Source organism: Taudactylus pleione, unplaced genomic scaffold (assembly GCF_031769625.1).
Source record: "Taudactylus pleione unplaced genomic scaffold, aTauple2 ptg000313l, whole genome shotgun sequence".
Classification (NCBI taxonomy): Eukaryota; Metazoa; Chordata; class Amphibia; order Anura; family Myobatrachidae; genus Taudactylus; species Taudactylus pleione.
This window is the reverse complement of record NW_028284714.1, coordinates 6,431,454-6,445,576: the sequence shown is the minus strand read 5'-3', so window position 1 is coordinate 6,445,576 and position 14,123 is coordinate 6,431,454. Positions and strand designations below refer to the sequence as shown.

Sequence of the window (14,123 nt, the reverse complement as noted above, 5' to 3'; positions counted from 1 at the left end):
CCAGTTATCCACCAATCAGTGCTTAGATATGCCCACAACAGTGATTGGTGGATGGCCAGCATCATCCACCAATCAGTAATCTAGCATCCAAAATAGTGTACAGACATTGTACACAATGTGACAGTAGCACGGCTTGTAGGGGTGTGCTCAGCCACTCTGATCTGACAGTGGCCGGGCAGTATCTCTAGTGACTATAAGCTGTGGCCCTACTGCTCCCTGCTAGACGAACCCCTGCCCACTGCCTACGTTGCTGCTGCAGTGATCAGCAGGTGCCCTGTACATACCTGCACAATGTTGATCACTGCATCAGCAGCGTAGGAAGCAGCTACACCCCTGGGCCCCCCTGTTGCCGGGCTTGTTTGTAACACCACCATAGAATAAGCATAACAAACCACTTCCTTAATCTAGTCTATACCTGATATGAAGACTAACTACAGCCTGATACAACGCTCCACTCATCCTAATCTTCTTAACACCACTCGACCTAACTTTAACCCTGCAGCCTTACCTCATTCAGCAGACATCAGGGGAAGCAGTGCGCAAGGATCAGGTGCACATTAATGGTCAAAAACAGTCATTCCCACTAGATACTCATCTGCTTATTGTATTGTTTCTGTATCTAAGAGCAGTTTTTTCTTGTGAGGAATTATCCACTCACTATTGAATGGCTACAAAAAAAGTGGCTTTTAAAATGCTGCAACTGATAAAAAAAGATGACATAAAATACTATAAATTTTACGGATGCCACCAATAAACCGAACCTTAATCCTGAAGAAATAAGATCATACTGACAATCTACAAAGACATTCTAATTTCAGTACATTAGGTACAGCATGTTTTATTTTGTGACTGTCATAGAATAAATAAAAATACAACAAAACCTGAAAAGACAAGTGAGGTTAAAATGACACAAAAGGGTTTAAGCAGTATATACAGTTATATTAGCTATACAGTAGTTATGTTTACAGTATATATTAGCTATACAGTTGTCCATTGTGTAACACTCACCTGAGCACCACTTAGTCCCAGTGAAAATCTTGCTGCTGCTAATAATTCCTGTTGCTTATCAGGCTTGGTTAACGTTAACAAGATCCAGGTAGGTAAAACTATATTTATCCGATATGTATACAATCTGATATGTCACAAAGTATATTTGAGGCCTAACAACAACAAATTGCCATTCCATAAGTATACAGCTATGTGAGATTCATAGCTGTATATTATTATCATTACCACGCTCTTCAAAGAGAACATTGATGGCTGTCTTACACTAGAAACTACATAGCTATTTCAGTAATATGTATGGCTATCTCTCATAGGGAAGACATGCACAGCTATTGTGAAATGCATTCATCTGGGCCTATCCACAATACTCAAAGCCATCTCTCCCAGTGTCGACATGAACAACCATCTTTATTGTCCAGGGAAGAGCATATGAAAGTCACAGAGCACCTGACTCTTATCTGTCAGCCACAGCATGGAGATAGCAAACAGAGAGACCCCAGGGGAGTGGAGAGTGAGGTAAAATAGATTTCAACTTTGAAGAGGAGAGAAAGAGATGGTCAGCCAGTTGGGGTGTATAGACAAGAGAATTATACAGATATGGAGAAAGTATGGAGATGGAACAGGAGAAAGCGAGGACAGAAATAAAAGGAAGTTATTGTAAGCGTCACAGCAAAAGGGAAATCACATATATGGTAGGTTATAAAAGCTGAAATAGATGAGATGGCAATAAAAGAAAGCTAATTATTTGTTAGTTTTTTAATTCTTCTTTTTTAGTTTATACCTTGCTAATTTCTTCTATTCAAAATCAAAGACGTCTGACCTTTGTACAGTAGTGTGCATACCAGTAGCATTCACTGAGGTCAATGGCTGGGGAGGCACACGTATTAAAACACAGTTTTTATATCAAAACTCTGAAGCATGACAGGGAGTATGATAGAGGAGGAAGTATGACAGCCTCCCCTGCCTACCCTGACTGCACGTCCCTGGTGCATGCAGGACTCTGTGCCCAGCTGGAGAAAGCTTTGGCATCTCTCCTACCTCACATTTCACTAACTGGAACCCATGTACAATGACACAGGCTCAGTCATGGTGCAGATGTTCAGCCACAGCCACAGGCTTCTTACTGCTGGCTAAGGATTATGGGGAATTTACTTCACTTAGAGCTGGAGAACCTATGGTCTCCACCTTTACCTTAAGTTACTGGTCATCTTCACTCCATCACTAGCTGCCGAGGCATTGATAGCCTGATTGTACACATAAGTACAAGTGTATATACTGCATACTTGCCTACTTTTGAAAAAGCATTTCAGGGAGATTGTGAGAGCAGCACCTATGAGCGCGTAGGTAAAGTGGGCGTGTACTGCTATATCTGAGAGGCGTGTCCTAAAATTGATTTACATCCACATGTAAATGAGCCCCAAAGCAGTCAGTAAGATCTACTTGTTGATGAAAACACACTGATACCTCTCAGAATATACATGTAGCCATAGGGATCATTGGGGCAGATGTATGAAGCTCTGGAAAGTGATAAAGTGCAGAGTGATAAACGACCAACCAATCAGCTCACAACTGTCATGTTACTAGCTGTGTTTGAAAAATGACAGGTGGGAGCGGATTGGTTGGTCATTTATCACTCTGCACTTTATCACTTTCCACAGCTTCATACATCTGCCCCATTGTGCCTTATACCCAATGCAGGGAAATTATACTAATGATCGTATTTGAATGTATATATCTCTGCTTTTTCTTTTATATAACAGTGTCATAATGGGGGTAAGGTGAAATGAGGGAGATTGGTAGACTCTTCAGGGAGACAGGGAGATTCCTGCTATTTCAGGGAGTCTCCCTGACAATGAGGGAGAGTTGGCAAGTATGATATACTGTAGATACCTCATATGTGCTATGATGGCCTTCTACTTTCTTCATCAGCATACTGTAGCTGTCACTCTCTTCGCTATTCTGATTTCCCACCATTAATAACATCAACCCTATTTTTAACTGACAATCTTTTGACAGCAGCTATGTCTGAGCTCATTTATCTTCTGTTTTGTGACATCTTTGCTGCCTGCATCTTCCTTACTCAGTTTCACTACTCGCTATACCATTGCTTTTGTAGCACAGTACTCATTGTATTATTTGGTTTGCTCTAGGTTAATTATAGTGTTCTAGGTACCAATCTGTCTTCCATTCTACCACCCATTCTACCTTTTGCTCACGTTATCTCCTGCTCATCTCTCCTTTCTTCTCATACCGCTAATTCTCTCTTGATTTCTAGTCATGTGCTCTCCCATTAAAGTCTAATTAACATAATTTGCATAATGCTTGCTCATTATTATGTTCAGAGGAATCAGGTGACAAGGAAAGCAAGATAATAGGGAGGGGGTGAGAACGAAGAGAAGAGGAGAGAAGGGTGTTCTGAAGAGAAAGTGAATGGTTAGAAGTAGGGATGGAGAAATTGACAAAAGGGAAAGGAGGGGAAGGATAGAAATGTATACAGTGATACCTAACCCTTCCCCTGACAGATCCCTGTGGAGTTTCACATGATGTTACTTAAACAAGCAACTACTCACCTTCAATCACACGATCCTCTGCATAAAAACAAGGAGAGAAAAAAAAGAAGACTGTCAGTTACTGGAGAAGATAAGAGAGCATAACATTACAACTGGTGATGACAGGCATATAGATCCTTATCCCCCCTACTATACATCTCTCCTTTATTCCAATCTCTATGTGTATCACTCACTGCTTATTTGTCTATTTACTGTATACGCATATAAATACATTCTCTATTTTGTCTGTAGTTGTCATCTATAACTCCTGCTATTTATTTTCTCAGTCCATTCCTCTCCCTCTCTCTCTTCTGTGTCTCGCTGTGACCTTCTTCTTCCTCCTTGCCGCTGGACTACCACCACCCCAGGCTAATGTTCATCCAGCCAGCTGAGCCCCCTAGAGGAGGCCCCCCTCTATGGATATGAATAGACTAGCAGACCCCAGGCTGAGATTCAGTGTCACTGCTGGTGACATCCACAAGAGACCAGAAAGCAGGAGGGGAGATAGTGGAAGTGAATGATTGAGATGAAGAAAAACAGAGCACTAATAAACCAGATGATGAAAGAGAATAGACATTGTGAAATGTTGCATAGAAAGACAGCTAAGGTGGTTATTTACTATACTAATAGCACAATTAGGGGAAAGGAAATTTAATAGGTTACTCAATTATGTATAAGTAGCGATGATGGGAGAGTCATAGGTAAATAATGGACCTAATAAACAGCAGGAGTGCCTTCTGAATGTATTTTACTTCTTGATAGTTTGTTAAAGAATTCAGACCAGTACTATAACAGGCAGCTCATGTGGCAGGTACAGGACCCAGAGGCATAATGGACCTGGGCGGAAACAGCACAGTTAAGTTTGGAGGAGGAGAGATCTGTGGGGAATCACTAGTAATCGCTGGCAAGTACCACCAGGTTTTAAACACAGATAACATTGCAGAAATTTAGTTTTTGAAACATATTGAAATATAGTATCTTGAATGTTTGTTTACATATGCTGTATGTTCATAAGAAACGTTTAATACTTTCACATTATTATTATCATTACTATTATTTATGATTAACATTTATTTATACTGTGCTGATAAAGTATGCATCACTGTACAAAGAGGGGATTATTATAAAGAAACTGCATACAAAAAAAAGAGATGAGCGGTTCGGATTCCTTGGAATCCGAACACACCTGAACTTCTGGGATCTGAGGTGATCCGAGCCGCAGCTCAGATCTCCCTGTCTGCCCCGGATCTCTACCTGAGCCAAAACCTTGAGATCCCGCTGCCGGATCTCGCGGTTTTGGCTCGGTCGCCAATTTCAAACGTGCCATTGAAATCAATGGACTGACCGCTGATTGACTTGGTGCGCCGTCTGTCACAGCTCTCAGCCAATCAGCGCTTCCCCATAGACTTCAATAGGGCACCAAGGACACTGCCACCCGCAGTGCCAACACCCTCCGCAGTGCCAACACCGCCACCAACCCTACACTGAGGACATCGCTGGGACCCCTGCACTGCCGACACCGCTGGCACTTCCGCACTCAGAACACTGCCGGAACTCCTGCACTGCCGACACCGCCAGCACTGCCGTACTGAGGACACCCCTGCCGATACCATTGGCACCCCTGAACTGCCGACACCACCAGCAAACCCGCACTTAGTACACCACCTGTACCCCTGCACTGCCGACATTGCTGGCACCCCGCACTCAGAACACTTTCGGCACCCCTGCACTGCCGACACCACCAGCACTCCCGCACTGAGGACACTGCTGCAACCCCCGCAAGGCCGACACCGCCGACACCCCAGCACGCCCAACATCACCGGCACACCCGCACTGAGGACAACGCCGGCACCCTCTGCACTGTATCCACCCACACAGTATTTGACCTGCACTGTAACCCGCACTGTATCCGAGCCGCACTGTATCCAACACACACCGTATCCCACACTGTATCCGATCCACACTGTATCCGACCCACACTGTATCCGATCCACACTGTATCCGACCCACACTGTATCCGATCCACACTGTATCCGACCCACACTGTATACGATCCGCACTGTGGGCCTGATTCAGAGCCGGACGCTATTTGCGCTCACTCGTTCAGAAAAAGGGGCCGGCTATTTAAATTGAGCGCTCGCTCTTTGCGTGCTGTTTACGCCTCTATGTCTGAGCAAGCGAACGAAACATGCGCTCGCTATTTTGAAAAGACGCCCCCTGGCTGCTCGCATCATACGTCATCTCCGCTATTTATTAGATAAATCGAGTACATCGAAAGGTGTCTGAACTGCACGCAGTGCTTGTGGTTGGATTTTCCTACTGCAATCATGCGAACAGTTCAGGCTAAGAGACAACCAAGTGACATGGTCGATGACGCTGCTTTGTTAATTATGCACACCCTTAAAACGCCCGTTTTGACCGTTTGGCACGCCTGCGTTCAGATCTCCACTCCCCGTTTTCAAGCACCTTCCCCTGTTACCACCCACAAACACCTCATCCTATCACTCAAATTAGCAGGCACTCGCAATTTTGCGAACACACGTTTTCCGACCGCACTGACTGGTTGGCGCATGCGCATTACAACCCATACGCATGCGCAGATGTGCGAACATTGCTCAGAGCGAACGAGCGGCCGTTTACGAGCGGCTCTGAATCAGGCCCTGTATCCGACCCGCACTGTATTACGCACTGTATGCGACCCAAACTGTATCCAACCCACACTGCAACCTGCACTGTATCCAACCCGCAGGTAGGGAACGCTATTTTTATGGTTGGGGAAATGCTAAACAAAAAGGCTGATTGATCACATTACTAATTTGCAAAACATTTTTTTTTATGCAATCTATTTTTATTGAGAACAAAATCAGTAGCAGACACTGAAAAAGGCATATACAATATACCATCACAATAAACAATTTCAACTAAATAAAATGTATACATAGAGATAAAGTAGGTAGCATTTTAACAATTATTCAGCCTGATTCAAATCCATACAAAACAAAAATACAAAATAAAAAATCTTATAAAAGATAAAAGAAAAAAAATGGGGATGGGAATAAAATTGTCACCATACCTATGAAAGTAATGCTGCCCATCCACTAGACGATTAAGCTGAGTGATAACGATCGTTCAATCGTTTGCAAATCGTTTGCAAAAATGTCTAAAACGACCAGCGATGCACGTGCCCGCTGGCCGTTTATACATCTATCATCGTGCAAGCATGCTGGTCAACCTGACGATAACGTCAGGATCAGCATGTTGCCAGATGATTGATGAGCCTGCACTGAACTACTGCTTGTTCAGTGTAGGCTTATCACAGACATAGAAACTAAAGCACGATTACAATGTTGTATTCGTGCTGTTGTTTCTATGGTCTGCTAGTGGATGGGCACCATAAATTAGGAGGGGGATAATTGAAGTAGGCTTTATACTCCTAGGACCCTTAAAACTCCAGCCAATCAAACCAGGTGGCCGTAAAGGCAGAGGATGCCAGTTTAGAGGAAGATGTAAGGTTGTGGTTGATTCTCTGGAACTACCTTGAAATAGGGGGTCGCACAAAAGACCTCCAGATACATGGGATAGTTGCTTGTGCCGCATTCTTACAAAACATTTTTAAACAGAAATAACTGCCGTGTATTTGTGCCGTTGCTCTGTTTCTTAGCTTAGCCAGCCAGCCTTTCACTTATATTGGTGAACAATATTGTGAGCTGTGTGGTGCTCAAAATTGAGTGGAAATTACTTGAAATTACTGTTATTGAGGTTAATAATACTCTAGGACCAAAAAAGGGCCCAAATTATGTGATTTTAGCTTTTTTTATACATTTTTGAAAAAATCCAAAACCAATACCAGTCACGGCGTTTTGGCAAAACCAAGACCGGGTGACGAATTGGAACCAAAACCAAAAGCAGAAAAAATGGCCCGGCTCTCATCTCTAACAAAAACATGAATCATAAGTTAAAGATGGCTCTGACCAAATGAGCTTAAAAGCTAAGAGATGTGGGGAACAATTGATAGATAAGACATTTGTAGCTGCTAGTGAGGGTAGTGTGTGTGGCTATGGTAAGCCAGCAGATAGTGATAGTGAGGATAGTGTGTGTGGCTATGGTAAGCCAGCAGATAGTGATAGTGAGGATAGTGTGTGTGGCTATGGTAAGGCAGCAGATAGTGATAGTGAGGATAGTGTGTGTGGCTATGGTAAGACAGCAGATAGTGTTAGTGAGCATAGTGTGTGTGGCTATGGTAAGGCAGCAGATAGTGATAGTGAGGATAGTGTGTGTGGCTATGGTAAGGCAGCAGATAGTGATAGTGAGGATAGTGTGTGTGGCTATGGTAAGGCAGCAGATAGTGAGGATAGTGTGTGTGGCTATGGTAAGGCAGCAGATAGTGATAGTGAGGATAGTGTGTGTGGCTATGGTAAGGCAGCAGATAGTGATAGTGAGGATAGTGTGTGTGGCTATGGTAAGGCAGCAGATAGTGAGGATGGTGTGTGTGGCTATGGTAAGGCAGCAGATAGTGATAATGAGGATAGTGTGTGTGGCTATGGTAAGGCAGCAGATAGTGATAGTGAGGATAGTGTGTGTGGCTATGGTAAGGCAGCAGATAGTGATAGTGAGGATAGTGTGTGTGGCTATGGTAAGACAGCAGATAGTGTTAGTGAGCATAGTGTGTGTGGCTATGGTAAGGCAGCAGATAGTGATAGTGAGGATAGTGTGTGTGGCTATGGTAAGGCAGCAGATAGTGAGGATAGTGTGTGTGGCTATGGTAAGGCAGCAGATAGTGATAGTGAGGATAGTGTGTGTGGCTATGGTAAGGCAGCAGATAGTGATAGTGAGGATAGTGTGTGTGGCTATGGTAAGGCGGCAGATAGTGATAGTGAGGATAGTGTGTGTGGCTATGGTAAGGCAGCAGATAGTGATAGTGAGGATAGTGTGTGTGGCTATGGTAAGGCAGCAGATAGTGAGGATGGTGTGTGTGGCTATGGTAAGGCAGCAGATAGTGATAGTGAGGATAGTGTGTGTGGCTATGGTAAGGCAGCAGATAGTGATAGTGAGGATAGTGTGTGTGGCTATGGTAAGCCAGCAGATAGTGATAGTGAGGATAGTGTGTGTGGCTATGGTAAGCCAGCAGATAGTGATAGTGAGGATAGTGTGTGTGGCTATGGTAAGGCAGCAGATAGTGATAGTGAGGATAGTGTGTGTGGCTATGGTAAGGCAGCAGATAGTGATAGTGAGGATAGTGTGTGTGGCTATGGTAAGACAGCAGATAGTGTTAGTGAGCATAGTGTGTGTGGCTATGGTAAGGCAGCAGATAGTGATAGTGAGGATAGTGTGTGTGGCTATGGTAAGGCAGCAGATAGTGAGGATAGTGTGTGTGGCTATGGTAAGGCAGCAGATAGTGATAGTGAGGATAGTGTGTGTGGCTATGGTAAGGCAGCAGATAGTGATAGTGAGGATAGTGTGTGTGGCTATGGTAAGGCGGCAGATAGTGATAGTGAGGATAGTGTGTGTGGCTATGGTAAGGCAGCAGATAGTGATAGTGAGGATAGTGTGTGTGGCTATGGTAAGGCAGCAGATAGTGAGGATAGTGTGTGTGGCTATGGTAAGGCAGCAGATAGTGATAGTGAGGATAGTGTGTGTGGCTATGGTAAGGCAGCAGATAGTGATAGTGAGGATAGTGTGTGTGGCTATGGTAAGCCAGCAGATAGTGATAGTGAGGATAGTGTGTGTGGCTATGGTAAGGCAGCAGATAGTGATAGTGAGGATAGTGTGTGTGGCTATGGTAAGGCAGCAGATAGTGATAGTGAGGATAGTGTGTGTGGCTATGGTAAGGCAGCAGAACAATCAGCCGACCATAATAAAGCAGTCATTAGTGACTGGCGTTTCTGTACAGCTGCCGGTGGTGCGTGCATCACTGATGGGACGAGGGAAGACAGCAGAAAGCGGATTTAGGACACAGGCATCAGTCTTTGTAGAAATCTTAAACCAGTCAGCTGACTGCAACCATAATTGTCCTTCACCATCTATCCCAAATGAACATCTCTTCTGGATCTGAGAAAGGTTATTGCTTTCAAGCTGCACAGGTATTAATGTAGTTATCCGTCAGTTTGGAGTAGCTGTGTGCTCTGCGTTCGTCTGTGCTGTAATTCTTGCTACTGGAAACGGAGCCACAAAGGTTACTCCCCGTGGTTTTTTTTGGCAAATGTTGTCACCAAGGAGGAATACAGTATTATGAAATAATATCTCCGTCAGATAATATATTTACTATATACAGTATATGTTTTGTTTTTGCATTATACTGTATTACACAGTATTATATTTTTTTTACTTTAGATGTGATTGGTTTGGGTTGTTGCTTGCTAGTTAATAGTCATTAAAAGTGCTGCCTATACATCACCAATATGTTATTATGAAGTAATAGGCTTGTAGAAACTACAGAACAGTATTTCTGATTTACAGTATGATTATACAATAAAGGTATCTATGAAATGATTGTGGAAGCAGTCACCCTGTGTTTCAGTCCATTTCTCACTCTGTACCTGTGGTTCTCCCAATGTGAGCCTGGACTTATTGACAGAAGACTGGGCTTCATTGCAGTAAAGGTCTTTAAGAGACTTACAGGAAAATTAAATGACCAAAACAGATGACACATACTTGCAGAGGGTGGGCACAAAACTTCTCTTGTGATTTGAAACATTGCATCTGCTCAATAAATATCTGTTTATAGTGAATACAGTATTGGATGCTGTTGCTCTTTGTGGTCCAGGATTCTGAATCACACACAGCAACAATGTCAGACGCGGTGGAGCAATGTTTTTCATGTACGCATGTGTCACAATTTTGTTTGTGCAGAGTCGCCATACAGATTTAGATGCACTGGAAATGTATGGGTCATTCTTGCATTCTCTCCTGGAAATTGCGGTAGAGTCCCGATTTTTCGGGTAGCCCCCCACACCCATAGGAGAGTAGAGTGATCTCCCGCATTCTTCCCACCTTCTAGTGAAGTGGGCAAGAGGGGTAGATTACACTTGAAATTTGCGGGGGTCCGTATGGAGGGCAGGACCAAAATGGTGGATATCGCCTCATTTAGCCCCGTCTTCGCCTTGCAGACCTGCAAATTGCACCATTTTAATGTGGCAGGGCGTGGCATAATGTTGTGAGAAGCCCGGCTCTGCCCCCAAAATCTGTCAAGTACACTCCTCTCCGAGGTTTCTTCCAGAGAGGAGACAATTAAAGTAGGTAAGTATGGTACTGGGTAGTTTCCTGGGCAGTGAATTGGGGGTAACGGGAGAGGGGGGTGGCTAATAAGACATACAGAGATGTTGCAAACTTGCATCCTATGGGAGTTTTGCAGATGTCTCACCGTAGATGCGTACAGAATCGTTCACTTTGGAGGTCATACTCATATGGATAATTTGCACCTGCCATAGGGCTGCTGTGGAGGTGCAACCATTGGTGCGACTAAAGATGCACCAAGCACGAATGCCACTTCAAGGTGGGTATCTCAGTCCTTACACATTCAGATGCACGGCTGTACACCAGTAAAGGGCTTTGTAGCTGCATTAGCATAAAGTTGCAGATGCGACTGCGGCAAAAGACGTAGACATGGACGCGCCCTGTCTCTCTGTTGAATTGCAAAACACTTATGGGTATATGGTTTGCCAACACGCATACATTTGTCCAGAGAATTTAGCCACTGTCTAAGTGATATGTGTTCTATTGCAGATCATAGTCATGGTTCTTGCTAATGATGTCTCTGTGGAGGCTGCTGGTGTTATTGCTCTATGTTACTGAATAAGTCTGCAAACATATAGGGAATCCAGGTGAAATCAAGCTTACACCACCACAGAAAAGGATCTTGTATATATCTGCAGCATTTTCCAAGATTCCCAACCATGCCTGATCATTAATATCTTCTGCTTTTTCTTGTTTCTATTTCTAATAGTGGTATTTCAGAAATGGGTCATTCAGTAAGTGTAAGATGAAAACCTGAAGTATTTCTGAGGGAGCTCATTGCTCGTACATTTTCAAAACAGATAATTTGTGAAATGTCGAGTATATATCAGTAGTAAATCTGAACATCAAAACCCCCATCCTGCTAATATTCTTTCAGCAGCTCATAGCACAGCTGTATGTCTGACAATGTCGATTGGTCACCAGTCTTTCGGTCGATCAGAATCCTACTTCCTACTACTACCTTCTGATGGAGTCCTGCAGGTTGCGCAGTTAGGCTAGAGACCTTGTAAAGAGGTTCTCGGTCCACAGCCAAGTTTATTTACTTTTGCAGATGTGGATTTCAGCAGCAGACTAAAAACTGGCAAAATATTGCACAAACTATCTGCAGTGGTTTATGACAATGTAAAATGATAAACTGTGTAGTAAAAAAGAAAAAAATAGAATCAAGTCTTCTAAATATGTGTTGTGCATCTACATGATTTGTAAATTGCTTTTTACATGTTATATACATTAATGGAAGAGTGTGCCTTAACATACTCAGGGGGACTGCGGCTGCTAGATAGCAAAATAATTAAGACGCCTAAGTAAAACATTTGTTTTTATAAATGTAAAGTGACCTGTCCACGTAAAATTCTTTATGATTTTTAAACCATCGAAAGGGGCTGGGAAGTTTTCTGAAAACAGAGTGAAATACATGGGATAGATATATAATACCCTAATACTGCAAGAAGAAGAGCAGATGGAAGCCCCCGAAAAATTGTCTGCCCAGATGAGTGGGCAAGTTTTTGTCACTTGTTTCATACAGATACAGAGGTACTCAGGGCCTGATTCAGAGCCGCTCGTAAGCGGCCGCTCGTTCGCTCCGAGCGATGTTCGCACAACTGCGCATGCGTATGGGTTGTAACTTGTAATACGCATGCGCGAACCAGTCATTGCGGTCGGAAATTGTGTGCTCGCAAAATAGCGAGTGCCTGCTAATTTGAGTGACAGGATGAGGCGTTTGTGGGCGGTAACAGGGGAAGGTGCTTGAAAACGGGGAGTGGAGATCCGAACGCAGGCGTGCCAAACGGTTAAAACGGGCGTTTTAAGGGTGTGCATAATTAACAAAGCAGCGTCATCGACCACGTCACTTGGTTGTCTTTTAGCCTGAACTGCTCGCATGATTGCAGTAGGAAAATGCTACCACAAGCACTGCGAGCAGTTCATATGCCTTTCGATGTACTCGATTAATCTAATAAATAGCGGAGATGACGTAGGATGCAAGCGGCCAGGGGGCGTTTTTTAAAAAATAGCGAGAGCATGTTTCGTTCGCTCGTTCAGACATAGAGGCGTCAACAGAGCGTTCTATTTAAATATCCGGCCCCTTTTTCTGAACGAGCGAGCGCAAATAGCGTCCGGCTCTGGATCAGGCCCTCTGATCATATCCATGTGAAGAAGTGGATATCATTGTATAAAGTTCATTTGGCTACCATTCAGACACATTCATTGATTTATATTTGAATTTATGCAAACGTGTAAGGTGCGATGTTTCTTAGATTCGATAACTAAATTTGATTATCTGGTGGACTACCATCTTGATTAAACTCTTTTGATACCTCACAGTCTTTATCCATTCTGTACTATTGCTACCCCTGATGAAGTATCGTATGAAGACGAAATGCGAAACGTAAAAGAAGCTATCACATCCATTATGAGGAGCCACAATTGATTGACAGCACTCTTCTATTAGGGGCGAAAATTATTTTTGATCTCAGGATTGGAAAAATTGTACAACTGTGTATCACAAATCTGTAATATGTTTCTAACTCTACCCTTGTGTGAAATTTAGATTTTTTAATACATTTTATTATTTTGATATTATCTTGTGGCCACAGGCTTGAATATATTGGGTGTTGAGAAAGGATCAAGTCTAGGACCCATAGATACTGTAGATTAGTTACTAAAGGCAGAAATTGGAGATTAATCCACATTGGAATAAGTAACTTTAGCTCTTTTAAGAGATACAGTATACTTTTTTAACACTTAGCAATAAAAGGCAATACTTTCCCCTCTGATTTTTGTGTGCCTTCGCAATATATTTTTTTGGCAGAATACTTTATACCTGGTGTGGATTAAACCACGGGGATAAGGCATACTTGCCTACTCTCCCGGAACGTCCGAGAGGCTCACAAAAATTGGGTGGCGCACTCGGCCGCCCAAAAGAGTGGGCACTTCTTAGTGATTGCTGGGACAGGATCCTATCAGAGTTCCTCAATGGTATATCTGAACAAATAAAGGTTCAGTAATGCCACGAATTGTGGCAGTAAGGAATCTTTCTTTTCAGAGGCTAGCCGCAAAAAAAATGAATACAGCCCTAAAATTTTTATTTTAACAATTTGTGCACCACCTTAACACAACTACTGCTCTCTTTTCTTACATTATATAAAACACACACACATATATATATATATATATATATATATATAATGAACAAAAATTGGTCCGGCACTCAAATGACTCAGATAAGTTGGTCCGGTGCCCCCACAAAATAAGCAACTAGAAATACAGACGGTGCGGCACTCAGGACTCGATCACACAAATGAATCAGACACGAAGTAGTAAATCAACGTTTCAATC

The 14,123-nt window shown here is 43.1% G+C and overlaps 1 protein-coding gene across 5 annotated transcripts in view; it reads right to left on the bottom strand.

The window, feature by feature from the left end:
* The window catches only part of NRXN2 (neurexin 2), an 899,334-nt gene that overhangs the window by 603,563 nt on the left and 281,648 nt on the right, over nucleotides 1-14,123 (bottom strand). For all 5 annotated transcript variants that reach the window (XM_088442540.1, XM_088442541.1, XM_088442544.1 and 2 more), the window contains exon 4: nucleotides 3,576-3,593. In XM_088442540.1, the coding sequence (XP_088298666.1) occupies nucleotides 3,576-3,593 (18 nt within the window). The remainder of the gene's footprint in view (nucleotides 1-3,575; nucleotides 3,594-14,123) is intronic.